The sequence below is a fragment of the Puma concolor genome, chromosome D3 (genome assembly GCF_028749965.1).
Source record: "Puma concolor isolate L17-30 chromosome D3, mPumCon1.1.hap2, whole genome shotgun sequence".
Taxonomy (NCBI): domain Eukaryota; kingdom Metazoa; phylum Chordata; class Mammalia; order Carnivora; family Felidae; genus Puma; species Puma concolor.
The window spans coordinates 8,405,883-8,425,246 of NC_141678.1; the positions used below are offsets into that span (position 1 = coordinate 8,405,883).

A 19,364-nucleotide genomic window follows, 5' to 3' on the forward strand; every position below is an offset into this window, starting at 1 on the left:
TTATAATATTTTTATTTTTGTCTTTGGTGTTGTCCAATTTCACTACTGTGATCTAAATACAGATTTAGTTGTATTTGCTCTGCTGGATTTTGTGTTTTTTGTCTTCCATTAATTCTAGGAGAATTCTCCATGATATCTTCAAATATTCTCTGCCCTGTTTTCTTTAGTTCATTCTCCAGCGACTGCTATTATTTGCAGTTAGGCATACTTATGACCCTGTGGGGATGACAGGGGATGTCTGTCCCCTATTGCATGACTTTGTCTTCATATTTTTATCTTTTTTGTCTCTCAGTGATGAATTTTAAATAATTTCTTCAGCTCTGCTTTTGAGTTTATTCTTTGTATCTTCTGAGCTGTGTCTAATTTCACATTTATACCATTTAGTTTTTAATTTCAATGACTATTTTTTCATTTTTGTCTATTTTTACTCACTGTACTTTTTTTCTTAATCTTTTGTTTTCAGTTCCTTTTTTATGACTTTGTTTCAAGCACACTTTCTTAATAGACTTGTCTCTAGTATCCAAAGTTCCTGGAGGTGTAGTCCCGCTGTTTTTTATATCTTCTGATCCTCACACATAAGGATTGATTGTTTCCTTGTGTATTTATACTTTTGGATTGTGAGCTTGTCTTTAGTAGGGTTTTGTCTTCTGAATCCCAGCAGCTAGGATGGAGCATGTGTCCCTCCAGAATGGCTTTGCAGTTGTCTCTCCTGGTGTTTTGGGAGTATGACAAGCTCAGAGCTAATTTTGAGTTTATGTCTTGGCTTGGAAGTTTGTGTAGGAAAGGGTAGATTTGAACGAATCTGCCCAAGGATGGGCCCTTCTCTCCAGCTGCCCCTGCAGCAGCACAGGTGCATTTTCTGATCAGTGTAGCCATCAGACTCATAGGCCACACATGCACACACACACAAAAGCGACCATCTGCTATAGCACCTTCATCTCATTGAGAGTCCCAGCTGCTCCCATTTACGGTGGGAATGACCATCACCCACAAGAGTCTGAAATATCTGTAGGTCCCTTTGATACATAAAAGCCACAGCTCCTTTTTATAACCAGTTTCTTTTTTCCAATAAAAATTAAAAGGATTTTTAACTTCCAAGCGTTTTTTTGAGACAGTACAACTAACACAATGAAAATCAGAACATCTTATTAATAAATGTAACAACAAACCAAAGTAATTTTGAGCATAAGTTAACCCATTTATTATAGGCTAGTAATGTTTGAAATGGTAGAGTTTCCACTGGTCTTTCGATTCCTTCAGATGTTACTGTGACGGCAGAAGTGGTGTTGTTAAGTCCGGCCCCACCGGCTACCTTTTTCATGCAGGAACCACGGTGCCAGATCCCCACAGCTCGTCTTTTCATCTTGGTTTTGCCACAGAGCAAGCAAATGTACTTGGCATGCTGGCTTATTTCAATTTTCTTCACCGTTTTCCTGAAGGAGGCACCATAATGGAGCCCATATTTACATATGATTCTGACCTTCTGACCTTGGTGCATTTAGCCATGTCACCACAAACTCCAGGCTGGGCCTGGAGACAGCTCCTACCAGGTTGGTTTTGTTTTGATATGGAAGCTTCACAAGTTTGCAGTTCATCCTTGCACAGAAACGCCATGCTAATCTTCTCTCTATCATTCCAATTCTTAGTATACGTGCTGCCACAGCAAGCACCCCACCAGTTTTTTATACTATGCTAGTCACCCCAAACCAGATGCAGTCCCACACAACAAAGGAAGCACACACAACATTACCCATTCGTGTTCACTCTCCTGTTCCTTCCCCAGAAAACTGCTGCGTGAAACCAAGGTCATTCTGAGGCTGGCTTGCTTCATTCCAAGCCTGGTGTTAACCCTTTACACCCAGCCGCCCAGGTTGAAAAACAGCCTGGATTCTATGGGGTTCTCAGTTCTAACTTCCCACTCTGTCTTCTGCCCTGCCTGGATATTAAAATCACTCCATTACTGAGATTGACTGCTCCCAGCTTCCTTCCCCAAGGGCAGCCACAGTGTGTCATCCTTCATTTCTGGCCCTGGTAATTCCTCTTCCTTCCTGAGAAGTTCATTTCAGCTCTGGATTTGAAAAGATGTTTGCTCCACCTTATCAAGCATTTGTAGATATTTTTAGCATTTCCAGTATTTATAGATGATTTTTGGGTTATCTAATCCAGAATATTACATTAGAAGGAAGTTTGAAACTACTCAAACAGCCTGAATTCAAATTCTGACACTCCTTTTCTTCAGTATAATCTTTGACAAAGTATGTGGCTTCCATGAACTTTCTCCAAGCATGATATGGGGGTATTAATACCCACCTCAAGGGGTTGTGGTAATATTGAGTTATTGACAAGGGTAAGCTCAAAGGCCCTACCATGGTTTCCAAAGTTCTGACCAAGCCCCTGCCAAAGCATTCAGCATCTTCTCGCACTTTCCAGACATACTCCAGTGTAATAAACTACTTGTTCGTTCTGAATTGTTCTTCTCTCTGGCTTCCAAGCCTTTATACACAGTGTTCTTTTTTTCTGAACATTCTCCTCCCTTGTTCACCTTCCCCCTAGCTATTGTACTAATCCTTCATCCCTCAACTTAGGTATCAGTTTCTCTATCACTGCTGATCTCCAAGCCTGGGTTAAGTCCTGTGAGAGTCCCACGTTCTCCTATAACACTTACATTTGCCCATCATACCACTCAACAGGCTGTTTACTTGTCTGAACATACTTTAGGGGAAGGATTTTGGCTGTTTTGCTCACTGTTGTATCCCAGCTCCTAATAAAGAGCCTGGCACACAGCTCAATACATGGTAGCTATTATTTTTATCAGCATCTTCATCTGTCATAATTCTCAAATGTCTGATTGTTGTATAAATAACTCTTAAGTATGCCAAGAAGCTTAGAGTTAAGTTACAAGACTGACAAGGGCATGTATTGTTTCAGAGCCACATTTTAGGCCTTTGTTTTTCACTTATTCAATCATTTATCCTTTCATACTAGGAACTAACCCAGGAGTGTGATGAAAAGAAATCCCAGTATGATAGCTGTGCAGCAGGCCTCGAAAGCAATCGGTCCAAATTAGAACAGGTAAGAAGATAGTTTTTATTTTTTCACAATTTAGCAGAAACTGCCTGTGTATGCATGTTTTCACTACCCTGGTATCAAAAGATTCCCAAATCTTTACCCTCATTCTCTGAGCCTGTCCCCTAAGCTCGAGAGATCTTTATTTCTTCAGACGTGATGCATACACACCAAATTCTCCATCTGTACCACAACCACCAAGGTCCAGGCCACAAGCAGGTGTCTCCCACAGTAACCCAGCTCTGCTCTCTTACCTTCACCCTTGCCTTCCTAAGGTTTTTTCTCTTTAGAGCAGCCAAAGAAACCTGTGGGAAACTTAGGCCACCCTCCACTAGCTTCCTACTGCACTTAAAACCTGACTTCCAAACTATGGTCTGCAAGGCCCACCTGCCTCCTGAACTTCATGTTCATGTGCTGTTCTCTTCATCCACAGGGCCACAGCCACACTGGCCTTCTTGCACATCAGACAAGCTAAGCTTGTTTTCACCTTATGGCTTTTGCTTGTGCTATTCTCTCTCTGGGACACTCTGCCTCTACCTCTTTACCTTGATCTCTCCTGCTCATCATCAGGTCTCAGCCTGAATGTCACCTCCTCCTGGAGGTCTTCTCTGATCATCCTATCTAATGTTGCCTGTTGGGTCGCCCTATCACATTCTACTACTACTGACTTTTCTTCATAGTACTGAAGAAAAGTCTGAAACTACCTTCATTACCTATCTCCTTGTTTATGCCTATTTCCTCTACTTGAATGAGAGCAAGGGCCTATAGTCTTATTCACCGTTGTGTCCCCAGCACCTAGCACAGAGTTGGGCACATGGTAGGTACTTAATAAATTAATAACTGAACCTGTAGGTTTTGGAGCAATAGGAGTAGTCTTTAGAAAAGATTGCAACCTAGTCTATGATGGCAAACAAAATTATAATCACAAAAGAAGAAATTACTCTGATGGCATTTTGTTGTACATTTAAAGTCATCCTTTCTGCATTTGATTATTCTTTCAATAATGTTGCCCATTTAAAATTATATATTGTAGGAAGTCAGAGGACTCCGTGAAGAATGTCTTCAGGAAGAAAGTAGATACCATTACACAAATTGTATGATTAAGGTAAAATAAAGAAAGAGGATCAAGAATTTTTCTGAGATTTTTCTGTATCAAGGACTTAACCTAAAATTTAATCTTTCCACTTAGAACCTAGAAGTACAACTTCGTCGTGCTACTGATGAGATGAAGGCTTATGTTTCTTCTGATCAACAAGAAAAAAGAAAGGCAATTAGGCAAGTAATTTTGTTGTTTCTATATTGAGTTACTTAACGTTTTCACCTATAGAAGTTTCTTTTTAATTTTACTAACTTCTGTATTTAAACTCCAGTATAGTTCTTGTAGTGTTACATTAGTTTCCGGGGTACAACATAGTGATTCAGCAATTCCATACATACTCGGTGCTCATCATAATTGTACTCTTAATCCCCATCACCTGTTTCACCCATCCCCCTCACCCACCTCGCCTCTGGGAACCATCAGTTTGTTCTCTAGAGTTTCGAGTCTGTTTCTTGGTTTGTCTCTCTCTCTCTCTTTCTTCCTTTGTTCATTTGTTTTGTTTCTTAAATTCCACATATGAGTGAAATGATATGGTGTGTGTCTTTCTCTGACTGACTTATTTCACCTGGCATTGTACTCTCCAGCTGCATCCGTGTTGTTGCAAATGGCAAGGTTTCATTCTTTTTTATGGCTGTGACCTGTAGAAGTTTTATACATAAGATGGAATTACTAAATTGGGGGTACTTAAATAAGCAGATATTAAGATATTACTTAGGATTAAATCTTGTTAAATATCTTCCTGATACTCCAGCCCTACTAAGTAGGAATACCTGTAATTTACTTTCTGGATTGCTTGATTTTTTATCATGGCAAAAAAAAACGATATAAAATTTGCCATGTTGGGGCACTCGGTGGCTCAGTAGGTTGAGCGTCCGACTTCGGCTCAGGTCATGATCTTGCGGTTTGTGAGTTCAAGCCCCGCATCAGGCTCTGTGCTGACAGCTCAGAGCCTGAAGCCTGCTTCGAATGCTGTGTCTCCCTCTCTCTCTGCCCCTCCCCTGCTCATGCTGTGTCTCTGTCTCAAAAATAAATAAAACATTTTAAAAAAATTAAAATTTGCCATGTTTACTATTTTCTTTAATTTTATTTTTAATTTTTTTAAATTTACATCCAAATTAATTAGCATATAGTGCAACAGTGATTTCAGGAGTAGATTCCTTAATGCCCCTTACCCATTTAGCCCATCCCCCCTCCCACAACTCCTCCAGCAACCCTGTTTGTTCTCCATATTTATGAGTCTCTTCTGTTTTGTCCCCCTCCCTGTTTTTATATTATTTTTGTTTCCCTTCCCTTATGTTCATCTGTTTTGTCTCTTAAAGTCCTCATATGAGTGAAGTCATACGATTTTTGTCTTTCTCTGGCTGACTAATTTCACTAAGCATAATACCCTCCAGTTCCATCCATGTAGTTGCAAATGGCAAGATTTCATTCTTTTTGATTGCCAAATAATAATACTTCATTGTATGTATGTATATGTGTATATATATATATATATATATATATATATATATATATATATCACATTTTCTTTATCCATTCATCCATTGATGGACATTTGGGCTCTTTCCATACTTTGGCTATTGTTGATAGTGCTGCTATAAACATGGGGGTGCATGTGTCCCTTCAAAACAGCACACCTGTATCCCATGGATAAATGCCTAGTAATGCAATTGCTAGGTCCTAGGGTAGTTCTATTTTTAGTTTTTTGAGGAACCTCCATACTGTTTTCCAGAGTGGCTACACCAGCTTGCATTGTCACCAACAATGCAGAAGAGATCCTCTTTCTCCGCATCCTCACCAACATCTGTTGTTGCCTGAGTTGTTAATGTTAGCCACTCTGACAGGTGTAAGGTGGTACCTCATTGTGGTTTTGATTTGTATTTCCCTGATGATGAGTGATGTTGAGCATTTTTTCATATGTTGGTTGGCCATCTGGATGTCTTCCTTGGAGAAGTGTCTATTCATGTCTTTTGCCCATTTCTTCACTGGATGATTTGTTTTTTGGGTGTTGAGTTTGATAAGTTCTTTATAGATTTTGGATACCAACCCTTTGTCTGATATGTCATTTGCAAATATCTTCTCCCATTCTGTCGGTTGCCTTTTAGTTTTGCAGATTGTTTCCTTTGCTGTGCAGAAGCTTTTTATTTTGATGAGGTGCCAGTAGTTCATTTTTTGCTTTTGTTTCCCTTGCCTCCGGAGACATGTTGAGTAAGAAGTTGCTGCGGGCAAGATCAAAGAGGTTTTTGCCTGCTTTCTCCTCAAGGATCTTGATGACTTCCTGTCTTACATTGAGGTCTTTCATCCATTTTGAGTTTATTTTTCTGTATGGTGTAAGAAAGTGGTCCAGGTTCATTCTTCTGCATGTCGCTGTCCAGTTTTCCCAGCATCACTTGCTGAAGAGACTGTCTTTATTCCATTGGATATTCTTTCCTGTTTTGTCAAAGATTAGTTGGCCATACGTTTGTGGGTCCATTTCTGGGTTCTCTATTCTGGTCTATTGATCTGAGTGTCTGTTCTTGTGCCACATGTTTACCATTTTTAGGTGTATAATTCAATTGCATTGATCACATTCACAGTGTTATGCAACCACCACCGCTATGCAATACCAAACCTTTTTTTTTTTTTAATATTTATTGTTGAGAGAGAGAGAGAGAGACAGAGCATGAGCATGGGAGGGGCAGAGACAGGAGAAGACACAGAATCTGAAGCAGGCTCCAGGCCCTGAGCTGTCAGCACAGAGCCCGACGCGGGGCTCGAACTCACAAACTGCGAGATCATGACCCGAGCCGAAGTCGGATGCTTAACCGACTAAGCCACCCAGGTGCCCCTATAATACCAAACCTTTTTCATCACTCTAAACAGAAACTCTTATAATCATTAAACAGTAATTCCCCATTCCCCTTCCCCAGGAAAAATATAATTTCATAGTTCCTTTTTTTTAAAAATATTTTATTTATTTTTAAGGCAGAGAGAGACAGAGCATGAGTGGGGACGGGGCAGAGAGAGAGAGAGAGAGGGAGACACAAAATTGGAAGCAGGCTCCAGGCTCTGAGCTGTGAGCACAGAGCCTGACGCGGGCTCGAACTCACAAACTGTGAGATCATGACCTGAGCCTAAGTCAGATGCTTAACCAACTGAGCCACCCAGGCACCCCAACATAGTTCCTTTTTTAATAAGCATTCAGATTGGTCTATTTTTAAAGTCCCACATGACCTGGACTCTAGTCATCTGCCTATTCACTGTGCAGTGTGAGTGCATTACAGTGAGAAGCTGTGTGTCTGCAGTGTGCCAGCCTCAGAACAAAGAAGGGTGTGTAAATATCACTAGTCCTTATATGGTGTTTTTTTTGGTAATCCAAGCTTGCAACATTCTGTAATATATCAAATATGGCCGGGGCGCCTGGGTGGCTCAGTTGGGTGAGCATCCAACTTCGGCTCAGGTCATGATCTCACGGTTCGTGAGTTTGAGCCCCGCATGGGGCTCTGTGCTGCCAGCTCAGAGCCTGGAGCCTGCTTTGGATTCTGTGTCTCCCTTTCTCTCTGCTCTTCCCCTGCTCACACACTGTGTCTCTCTCAAAAATAAATACAGATTAAAAAAATTTTTTTAAATCAAATTCTTTAAAAAATACATTTAGGGGCGCCTGGGTGGCGCAGTCGGTTAAGCGTCCGACTTCAGCCAGGTCACGATCTCGCGGTCCTGTGAGTTCAAGCCCCGCGTCGGGCTCTGGGCTGATGGCTCAGAGCCTGGAGCCTGTTTCCGATTCTGTGTCTCCCTCTCTCTCTGCCCCTCGCCCGTTCATGCTCTGTCTCTCTCTGTCCGAAAAATAAATAAACGTTGAAAAAAAAAATTAAAAAAAAAATACGTTTATGGTTTAATTGCTAGGTGTGATAAAATGCAGTAATTGAACAAGCTAAGCTCTCTGCCCCTTACCACAATTCACGTTTCACTTTTACCATCCAGTAAGAACTCCCAAGTGTAGGATTCACATTTATTCTAGATTGCAGTGGAGATTTTTTGTGGCATATACAGTAATGTTTCAAAAAGGAATCTAGTAAATGGAACGTCTTGCAAAATCTAATTTTTAAAATATATAATGCACTGGAATGCAAGCCAGACTGAAAATACCCTATAAATAGAACAATGTTTTCTCTAATACTCTGACATATTACACATGTTAAATGTACTTATTCACATTCTTTCATTGAGTGTAAACTTGGCTCAAATCTGTATGGTCAATGTTAATATTTTACAAATGTGAGAAGTTTTTATTCCTGAAAAAAAGTTTTAAAAATTTAAGTTCCATTTTTTCCAAAGGTATCAATATAAATAGGAAATAGGAAATAGGAAATATTGTCACTGAACTATTGGTTTTCTGGCCAGGTATTCTTTTTTATCATTTTCAAAATCATCATAAACCTTTACCATTAGTTTTCCCATAGAAAAAATATTTTGCCCTGACTAGAGTAGTACATAAGAATATTATAAATAAAATAGTGTTAATTGTATTCTAAACTCATTGATATATGTTTAAATTATTATTATTATTATTATTATAGTTACAATATTTTTATGGTTGTCCCATTTTCTTCTTTTATGATACTTTTGAGTAAGGCCAATGGTCTAAGAAATTAGAATGGGGTTTTTTTGTTTTTGTTTTCATTTTTAAGCTTATTTATTTTGAGAGAGAGAGTGATAGTGTGAGTGGGAGAAGGAAAGAGAGAGATGGAGATAGAGAACCCCAAGCAGGCTCCTCACTGTCAGTGCAGAGCCAGACCCGGGGCTTGAACTCATGAAACCACAAGATCATGACCTGAGCCAAAACCAAGAGTCAGAAGCTTAACCAACTAAAACCACCCAGACACCTGGAGAAATTAGCATGGTTTTGAAAGATTGCCTGCAAATTTTAATTTTATTTAAAGAGGCAGCATGTTGGGGCACCTGGGTGGCTCAGTCAGTTAAGTGGCCGACTTCAGCTGAGGTCATGATCTCACAGCTCACGGATTTGAGCCCCGCGTGGGGCTCTGTGTGACAGCTCAGAGCCTGGAGCCTGCTTCTGATTCTGTGTCTCCCTCTTTTTCTCTGCCCTTCCGCTGCTTGCTCTCTGTCTCTCTCAAAAATAATAAACATTAAAAATTTTTTTTAATAAAATAAAGAGGCAGCATGTTTTATTTCAAAGTACTAAAGAGGGACTCATAAAATTTTCTTACTAACCTGGTTTTTCTAGTTCCAAGTTTTGTGACCTTGGGCATATCATTTCCTCATCTATATAATAGGGAGAACAATTTATACCACAGAAGATCAAGTTAAATATAATGCATGCAGCAGTGTTTTGGAAATTATATAGCATGAGTTACTGGAGGACAAGGACTCTGTTCTGTTTTCTTCCTGAAACCCTAGGGCATGCTTGGTACATAACAGGTGCTCCATAGTTATTTCTTGAATTAAGTCATTGAATAAATTAAAATAATTACATATTAGTGTTATATGATAAAAGAGCATGAGCCTTTGATCTCTTGATAAAATATAAATGGAAATTCTGTGAGGCACCTGGGTGGCTCTGTAGTTGAGTGTCTTGACTCTTGATTTCAGCTCAGGTCATGGTCCCAGAGGCATTGTGGGATCAAGCCCTGCATCAGGCTCCACACTGAGCATGGAGCCTACTCTCCCTCTCTCTCTCTCTCCCTCTCCCCTTTCTCTTTCTCTCTCCCTCTCTCCCTCTCTCCCTCTGCCCCTCTCCCCCACTCATGCTTTTTCTCTCTCTCTAAAAATAAAATCTTTAAAATATATATTTTTATATATTTTATATTATATATAAAAGTATATTTTATATAATAGGTCTTATTTAATATATAAATATATAAGAGTCAGAGGCTTAACCGACTGAGCCACCCAGGCGCCCTGAGGATTTTGAGTACTTGTGAAAGCCACCCTCTCTGTTCTAGTCAAGTTTACCTCCCTTGTTACATGAATGCAAATCTTCCTTCACTTAAGCTGCTAGAGTTTCTCTTTGTGGTTTATGATTTCTTGGATTCCCAGTTTTGTGTTGTTTAACTTCTTACTACAGCATAACTTTACACAGAAACATAGTCTTTTTCCTCTAAATTTGAGGTCTGAAGTCTTTTTTTATCTTCTTTGTCATTGGTTCCTTTGTCTTCATCCTTCCATCTTTGTCCTTAATACTTTAAAAAAAATTTTTTTTTTCAACGTTTATTTATTTTTGGGACAGAGAGAGACAGAGCATGAACGGGGGAGGGGCAGAGAGAGAGAGGGAGACACAGAATCGGAAACAGGCTCCAGGCTCTGAGCCATCAGCCCAGAGCCTGACGCGGGGCTCGAACTCCCGGACCGCGAGATCGTGACCTGGCTGAAGTCGGACGCTTAACCGACTGCGCCACCCAGGCGCCCCTGTCCTTAATACTTTAAATATCACTTTTGTCTTATGGAGTGTTAAAATATAATTATATCTTTTATATTTTTAAAAACACAATACAATGTTATTGTATTTTTATTTTTACTTGAAAATTATGAGCTGTTTTAGCTTGTAAAAGAGATGCTTATAAAAACAAAAGTAAGGGGCACCTGGGTGGCGCAGTCGGTTAAGCGTCCGACTTCAACCAGGTCACGATCTCGCGGTCCGTGAGTTCGAGCCCCGCGTCAGGCTCTGGGCTGATGGCTCAGAGCCTGGAGCCTGTTTCCGATTCTGTGTCTCCCTCTCTCTCTCTGCCCCTCCCCCGTTCATGCTCTGTCTCTCTCTGTCCCAAAAATAAATAAACTTTGAAAAAAAAATTTTATAAAAAAAAAAAAAAGTAAGCATTATGAAGTATAGTACACAAAAACTGAATGTTGTCCATGTTGCCATGCCTCAGAAATACCTACTGTTAATATTTTGGTGTATAATTACTCCATATTCTTTCCCCATGCATTTGCGTGTGTGTGTGTGTGTGTGTGTGTGTGTGTGTGTGTGTGTGTGTGTTAGCAAATGCATGGGGGAAATTTTATGTGTGTGTATACAAAATAAAGTTAAACTTAAGATACAGTTTTTCCCTTAATTTTATATCTAGAGTTCTTTCCACTTCAGTATTTATAGATCTACTCCTTCCTTTTTACAACTCTGTGTTATTCCTTTGAATGGATATACCAAATTTATTAAAAATTTACCCATCTATTGACATTTAGTTTGTTTGCAGATTTTTACTGTTATAAACAATGGTGAAGTAAATAGTCTTTACATTTACCTTTCTTAAGTTATGAGAGTCTTTTTTAGGATGACTTCCCAGAAGTAGAATTGCAGGGTTAGATGTTAATGTTTATTTAAAATGTGTATCCTTTCTCCTTTCTATAAACCTCTTCAAAAATAAAGTGTGGGGGCGCCTGGGTGGCTCAGTCGGTTAAGCGTCCGACTTCGGCTCAGGTCATGATCTCACAGTCCATGGGTTCAAGCCCCGCGTTGGGCTCAGTGCTGACAGCTGGAAGCTTGGTATCTGCTTCAGATCCTGTGTCTCCCTCTCTCTGACCCTCCTCCGTTCATGTTCTGTCTCTCTCTGTCTCAAAAATAAAAAAAATTAAAAAAAAATTAAAAAAAAAAGTGTGACTGGGGCGCCTGGCTGGCATGCAACTCTTTGTTTCAGAGTTGTGAGTTTGAACCCCACATTTTGTGTAAAGATTACCTAAATAAATAAAAACTTTTAAAAATTGTGACTTAGAAAGATGGTTTGCCATTGTTTTAAGTGTAAAATAGTACTTAAGTACTATTTTAAATACAGAAATAGGACTTAACATTTTAATTCTCTTAATTATGTGGTGTTTTATGGGGTTTTTTCCCCATAAATTACTAATTACTAGAAGAATTGACTAAAGATGGGGAAAGAGAGTATTTGGTTTCATTCTGACTCCTCTGTGTAATATATTTAGATAGATATGTTAATTTATAATTTAGTTGTATGACCAAATCAATTGAAATAAATTGAAACTAAGTCATTATGTTGATTCCCCAGGGAGCAGTATACAAAAAATATTGCTGAACAGGAAAACCTTGGAAAGGTAAGAATGTATTAGTTATTTTTTTAAGTGTGTCTAATTCAGGCTTTCAGTACATGGTTTTGGCACTGTCATTCTTTTTTAAAGGTTATGGTACAGTTTTCAAAGGGAAATTGAATCTTTCTTAATTTCTTACAAAGATGAAGTTTCTTCCTTAGGAATTTATGTGTGTGTGTATATAAAAGTGAAGGCACATGGATTTTTGAAAGAAAAAAATCTAGTTTTATTTATTTTTATATCTAGTTTTAATTAACAAAGAGTTTATGAGAAGGTTCTAAGAAACAAAAGCACCATGTGTAATAAACTACAAGTTTTCAGATAATTCTCAGGTATCTCTTAATAAGTATAAACTTATTTATTTTATTTAATAAGCACAAAGCTCATTACTATGATCCAGGCACTGGTCTATGTCCTTTACAAATATTGATACATTTAACATAAATAATCAAAAACCCTTACTTGTCATATTCAGCTCCCTCCCTGCCAGTCTTATGAATGGAGGAATATGGGATTGAGTCTTGTTTTCTCAGTTCTCTGAGCCACTCCTAGTAGAAGAGGTGGTAGCCCCTTGATCATCGGGACTTAAGTGACTAACTCACTGATTTTTCTAATTGACTTCATAAAGCAACACACTTTGACAGTCATTTTAAAGATACCAGCTCTGTCATTCTTTTTTTTATTTTATTTTAAGATCTATATTTATCAAACTCAGGACCAGTCATCAAGTAGGCTGGGTTCAGTCCTCGGTTTGTGGTTCTGGAAAAGCTCCTTAACCACTTTGGAATTCATTTCCTCATGTTTAAACTGAAATGTGTAGATTGGGGTACCAGGGTGGCTCAGTCAGTTGAGCATCTGACTCTTGATTTCGGCTCAGATCATGATCTCATGGTTCATGGGTTCAAGCCCCACATTGGGCTCTGCTGCAGTTTTTCTTTTAAAATACGGACTATATATTGGCATCTAATTTTACTGTTCAAATATTCTTGAGTCAGCAACCTAAAAATGACTACATCTATATGTGTGTGCGTGTGTGTGTGTGTGTGTGTGTGTGTATATATATATATATATATATATATATATATATATATACACATGTATATATGGGTGTGTGTGTGTGTGTGTGTGTGTGTGTATGTGTGTATACATATACATGCTTGCCCATTTGGAAAGTACAAATGAAAAATATGGCTTTGTTTCAGTCTTAATGCATTGTATAATTAAGCTTTTGGTCTGACTCAATATATTGGTGATGATAAAATTATTCATCCTTATTTACATATTCTGGTTTGAATTATTATTAAAAACATACATGTATCTATGCTTTTACATAAATGCTGAACCAGTTCCCATAAACCTGTAAGTAATATTCTAAATTTCAGGGAAAAAATGGTATGGAAAACAATGGCATAATTCCTAAATAGTCTTTGTAAAAGTGTTTTTAAAAGATTTTTTTAGGGGCGCCTGGGTGGCGCAGTCGGTTAAGCGTCCGACTTCAGCCAGGTCACGATCTCGTGGTCCGGGAGTTCCAGCCCCGCGTCAGGCTCTGGGCTGATGGCTCAGAGCCTGGAACCTGTTTCCGATTCTGTGTCTCCCTCTCTCTCTGCCCCTCCCCCGTTCATGCTCTGTCTCTCTCTGTCTGAAAAATAAATAAACGTTGAAAAAAAAAATTTTTTTTAAAAACTAAAAAACTTAGAAAAATGATTATGGAAAATTTCAAGCCTATATAAAAAGTAGAGGAAATAATGTAATGAATTCATGTGAAACCATCATCCAACCTCAATAATTAGACTTAATGACACATTTTGTTTTATCTATAGTCCCGCCTATTTCCCACCCCAAATCATTTTTAGGCAAATCTCAGAGATCCTATTATATTTTTTTGATCATATTTCAGTTTGTATTGTAAAGGCCTTTTTTGAACGTAACCACAATACCATTATCATGCCCAAAATAATTTAACAATAATTGCATAATACCAAATACTCAGTCAATGTTCAAGCTTCACCAATTGTCTCATCATTTCTTACTGTTTATTTGTTTGAAACAGGATCCTAATAAGAATTCATACAGTGCTATTAGTTGATATAGCTCTTAAGTATCTTCCTCTGGGTTACTCTTTCATCTTTCTTTACAATTTATTTGTTGGAAAATTAAAAGAAAAATAAAATCTAGTTACTTGTCCTGATGGGTTTCCAACATCCTGAACTTTGCTGATGACATCCCTATGGTGTCAACTAGCATGTTCTTCTGTCCCCAGTATGTCCTTTGAATTGGTAGTTAGATATAGAGGCTTGATTAAATATAATTCAATATTTGGGAAGTATACTTCATAGGTAGTAGTATGTATTCTTTGAGGAGGCTCTGTATAATAGGCAGCCAATGAAGTCACTTCCTAGACCCATTAATTAATTAGAGGTTGCAAAATGATGGCATTCTAATTATGTTGTTCCTTCTTCATTTATTGGCTGGAATAATTCTGTAAAGAGTAACTCCTTATCAACTCTTTAGTTACCCTAAGATACAGCTCAAATAAGAAAGGCAGAATAACTGCTGATTTGCTTGTTTATTGGTTTTCAAAATGATGAGTTTTTTTTTTTTTTTTTTAATCATCCTTGACAAGTACCTTTATGACTCCTGGATTTAACTTATTGGAGATATTTCAATCTATTATAATTATTATTCCTGTCAGTTCTCGAATTGCCCCATTTTAAGCCAGTAGAAGCCTCTTGAAGTCAGCTCCTGAATGCTTTGGAAACAATCCTGCTAGATTTTGATGGCTTATTTTCTGGTATGACAAAATGTTCCGGGCTTACCCTATACTTTTCCTATTCCAAACCTGGAATTTCTCTAAAAAGTGTTTCTGTTTCTCTAAAAAAGTGTTCATCTGTTCTTTCTGTATTATTTGTAAATAAATGCCCATCATATTAATGTAAATTTAAAAAGAAAGGAAACCTTAAGTTGATACCCCCAATCCCTCAGAGAAATTGTGAGTTCTACACATCTCTTTCCATTTATGGGTTGACATGCCATACTCAAAAAGGAAAAAAGAAATAATTTCATATTTGAAAGCATATATTTGAATCAAGTTGTAAACATTCACTAGAGATTTGGGGGTTTTAGGATTTAGTATGACTGTCAATAACTAGCTTTCACCCAAACATTCTATATGTTAGGTAATATATTTTTTCAGATGAAAGCATTCCTCTATTTCTTTTGTTTTGAAAAGTATGTGGATGGATGCTTTGTGTACAGAAATTTTTATCAAATCTGAATCCTTTCAAAGACCCAAATGTAACTGCTAAATCAGAATAAAGATTATTCTTTCCCTTTCCAGTGTAGTGTTTTACTGCAGGATCTTTACGAAAAGTGATAGTAACAGTCTGACAAGTCTATTTCAGCAAAAGGAGCCATTGATTAGCTCATTCCCCAATTGTCAGGATGTATCATTTAAGAAACAAAGTTCTTCAATCCTCTCATTCCTAGAGTAGATCTAAATTTTAAGGCAAATACTGAATAAACCTAGCCTTTCAATGTGATGATAGCCTAAGCCTTCCAAACCAGCATAGACTGAACATCCACTCACCACCTCAGTCCAACTGACTTTCTGGAATTAACCAATCTATCATAGTGCTAAAATTCACATGATCATATACTAGAATTTGCCTTACCAAGTACTGTGGAATACTGTACTGAAAGTTATAACTCCCCTCTACCCACTATACCACCTCCCCTTTAAAGAACAATCAAATTTGTGACAAGTATTCTTTGTGCATTACAACTATCAACAAAATAAATTTGGATTAAGTGGCAGTAACATTAAAAATAAATTACATACTAAGGCAGTTGTATTCATAAAATTAAAGGTTTCAAACACACATGGTTATGAAGTACATTAAATTTAATATTTCTGACATAGACCATGCCCACATCCTGTCTTTGGTTCTTTAAATAACTTTTATAGGTTGTTAGGACTTTTGACAAGGAAACTATTTCAATAATATAGGAAAATGTATAGTTAAGTAGTACCTTAATCTTAAAAGTTATTCTAAGAACTTCTAGATCTGACTTACTACTTTTGTTTTAGTTCATGAGGATAAAAATATTTGGGTTTTTTTTAAGCTTTTGTTTAAATTCCAGTTAACATACAGTGTGATATTTCAGGTGTACAGTATAGTGACTCAGCACTTTCATATTACACCAGTGATCATCACAATAAGTGCACCTTTATTCCCCATCACATCAACTATTTAACCCATCCTCCCCCACCCACCTCCCTTCTGGGAACCATCAGTTTGTTCTCTATAGTGAAGGGTCTGTTTCTTGGGTTGCCCCCCCCCTTTTTTTGTAACATAGACTTAAATAGATGTATTTGCATGCCAGATATTGTGTCAAACATTTGCTGGTTATATTTAAATTATATTTTCTTAGGGGCGCCTGGGTGGCTCAGTCTGTTAAGTGTCCGACTTCGGCTCAGGTCACAATCTCGCGGTCCTTGAGTTCGAGCCCTGCATCAGGCTCTGGGCTGATGGCTCAGAGCCTGGAGCCTGCTTCCGATTCTGTGTCTCCCTCTCTCTCTGCCCCTCCCCCGTTCATGCTCTGTCTCTCTCTGTCTCAAAAATAAATAAACATTAAAAAAAAAATTTTTAATTATATTTTCTTAATTCTGCTTTGTTTCCTGTTGCTATTTGCTGTCAATTTTGCTTTCATTAGCAACAGCTGTGGAGGGCAGTCTTTAGTAAAGTGTTTTGAATCTAGTCTTAGCTTAGTTTACCCTCTTATTTGGGCAAGTACCAATGACCAGCCTTCTCATTTGTGTCCTTACATCAACTATTAGATCAACTATATACCAAGGGCAGAAAGAATGGGAACCATTCTGTTACCTATTTCTGCATCTTTGCTTATTTTTCTGTCCTTAGTGATTTCTCATAATCAGTGTCACTGTGTACACTGTGTTTCCTAATGTGTGCGCTCTCATCTTCTCTGTTTTCCTCTGCTTACCTGCCTTCCATCCTTCCCCTCTTCCTTCCTTCCTCTCATTTCCTGCTAAGCCTCCTTTCAGTCACCCTTTCTGAATTTGCCAAAGTATATTTTTACAGTTTATTGAAAGCTTTTCTTATTCTTGTTTATAATGTGAGAGTCTGTGAGTAGAATAGTTTTGACAGATGGAATCATATAGGCTATTGGTAACAAAAATAATTCTGATAGGGGTTTGGGCCTATTTAATAGTGTACTTTTTAAAAAATCATGAAACTTTCTCCCTGAGAAATATATACGTACAATTTTATTTATTTGGGTATACACAGAGCATACACAGATTCAGGAAAGGATATAATACTTAATAATAATAACAGATAACACATGATAGTTTATAAAGTATTTCCAGATCTATTGTATCTTGTGAAAAGATAATCTTATAAGGCAGTTAATTTTATAATTATCCCCTATTATTAGCTTTAATTACAATTGAGAAAACTGAGGTCCAGAGAAGTTGTCTTACTTAGAGCTAGTGACCAAGCCAAGTTATATACCAAAGTCTTCCGACTTTCAAAATCTACACTCTTTTTTCTACACCATGATACTGAACCACTTTCTACTTTCCTGATTCCCTTTATTCCCCACCCTACCCCACCCCCACCCTTTCTTTTTCTTTCTTTTCTTTATTTTATTTTTTTTTTAGGGGAATGATTGGATGATATGGTTGTTCTATTTTGAGGTTTTTTTAATGTTTATTTATTTATTTTTGAAAGAGAGGGCACAAGCCAGCGAGGGGCAGAGAGAGAGAGAGGGAGACACAGAATCTGAAGCAGGCTCCAGGCTCCAAGCTGTCAACACAGAGCCTGATGCGGGGCTCAAACCCACGAATCATGAGATCGTGACCTGAGCCAAAGTTGGTCACTTAACCAACTGAGCTACCCAGGTGCCCCCCACCTCCTTTTATATTTTTCTATTCTTTTTATCTTCAAGCTGTCCTACGTCTATCATAAATTTAATTAACTTTTATCATTTTAGTTTTCATTCATCTCAGGAGAACCTGGTTTAGTTAACTGCTACTCATCAAATGTTCAAAGCATACCATATTCTTCTGATTATAGCAACAGAAGTAAATCCCTGTAACTGAGATTTAATTATTCCTGATTTTTTTTTATAATAGAAACTCCGAGAAAAACAAAAAGCTGTACGAGAAAGTCATGGTCCAAATATGAAACAAGCGAAAATGTGGCGTGATTTTGAACAATTGATGGAATGTAAGAAACAGTGCTTTCTGAAACAACAAAGCCAAACTTCCATTGGTCAGGTAATTCAGGAGGGAGGAGAGGACCGGCTGATACTCTGAATTCATGTGCTATCGTTTAGGGTTTTAGTTGATGCTACTAGATGTAAGCATAATCCCATAATGTATTTCTCTTCTTGAAAATGATTTGTACAACATTTTGCTTTCAGATTAGCCATTCCCTATTAAGTTTTCTTGGAAGATAAGATTAAAGTAGATTTAGGTTTTAAAGTTTTTTAAAAATAAAAACCGCTTTTATTGTTTTGCTTAGTTTAGATATCAGTCGTGTCGTCTGAGTTTTATGAGACAGGAGACTAAGTTTACTCTCTGTAAATGTAAACATATGTCTTTTAAGAAGCATGTAGTTTTTAAAAAATGTAATAACCCAATGGCTTAAAGTTCTTCTTAATCTTTTTTTAACTTTAGAGGAATCTTTTAGGAACTAATATCTCTTGTTTTGAAGAAACATTTATCTGAAGTTCAGCAATTCCTACAGTTTCACTTCAGTTTCTCTTTCTTCTGTAAAATTCAAGAAAATTTACTATTTTGAATAACATACTTGTTCTGACTGTATGATTTAAAAGCAAATAAAACTTGGTGCACATGTCATGGCTATTTGTTTTTGAATTATATAGTTGCATCAAAATTATTTTTTAAGTATTCATTTTATAGTATTGTTTGTTTATTTATTTATTTCTGTTTTTGAGAGAGAAAGAGAGTGTGAACAGGGGAGGGGTAGAGAGAGAGGGAGAGAGAACCCTAAGCAGGCTCCACACTGTTAGCACAGATCCCAGTGCGGGGCTCGAAATCACAAACTGTGAGTGAGATCATGACCTGCGCTGAAATCAGGAGTCTGATGCTTAACCAACTGAGTCACCCAGGTGCCCCTCA

The 19,364-nt window shown here is 37.7% G+C and overlaps 1 protein-coding gene and 1 non-coding gene across 14 annotated transcripts in view; one reads left to right on the forward strand and one right to left on the reverse strand.

The window, feature by feature from the left end:
* Positions 1–19,364, forward strand: part of IFT81 (intraflagellar transport 81) — a 217,634-nt gene that overhangs the window by 180,746 nt on the left and 17,524 nt on the right. For 8 of the 13 annotated variants that reach the window (XR_015242216.1, XM_086681634.1, XM_086681641.1 and 5 more), the window contains 5 exons: positions 2,986–3,072; positions 4,100–4,171; positions 4,256–4,345; positions 12,164–12,205; positions 18,354–18,497. Coding sequence is in view for 10 of the 13 variants with exons in the window: in XM_086681634.1 (XP_086537760.1) it covers positions 2,986–3,072; positions 4,100–4,171; positions 4,256–4,345; positions 12,164–12,205; positions 18,354–18,497 (435 nt within the window). In the remaining 3 variants the exon portion in view is untranslated. Of the gene's footprint in view, positions 1–2,985; positions 3,073–4,099; positions 4,172–4,255; positions 4,346–12,163; positions 12,206–18,353; positions 18,737–18,899; positions 19,083–19,364 lie in introns of those variants that run through there. The other 5 variants (XM_086681638.1, XR_015242219.1, XM_086681639.1 and 2 more) reach the window with 5 other exon arrangements.
* LOC112870538 (U6 spliceosomal RNA) lies at positions 1,561–1,670 on the reverse strand. Its single transcript, XR_003224493.1, has one exon. It is a non-coding gene; the product is annotated as a U6 spliceosomal RNA (small nuclear RNA).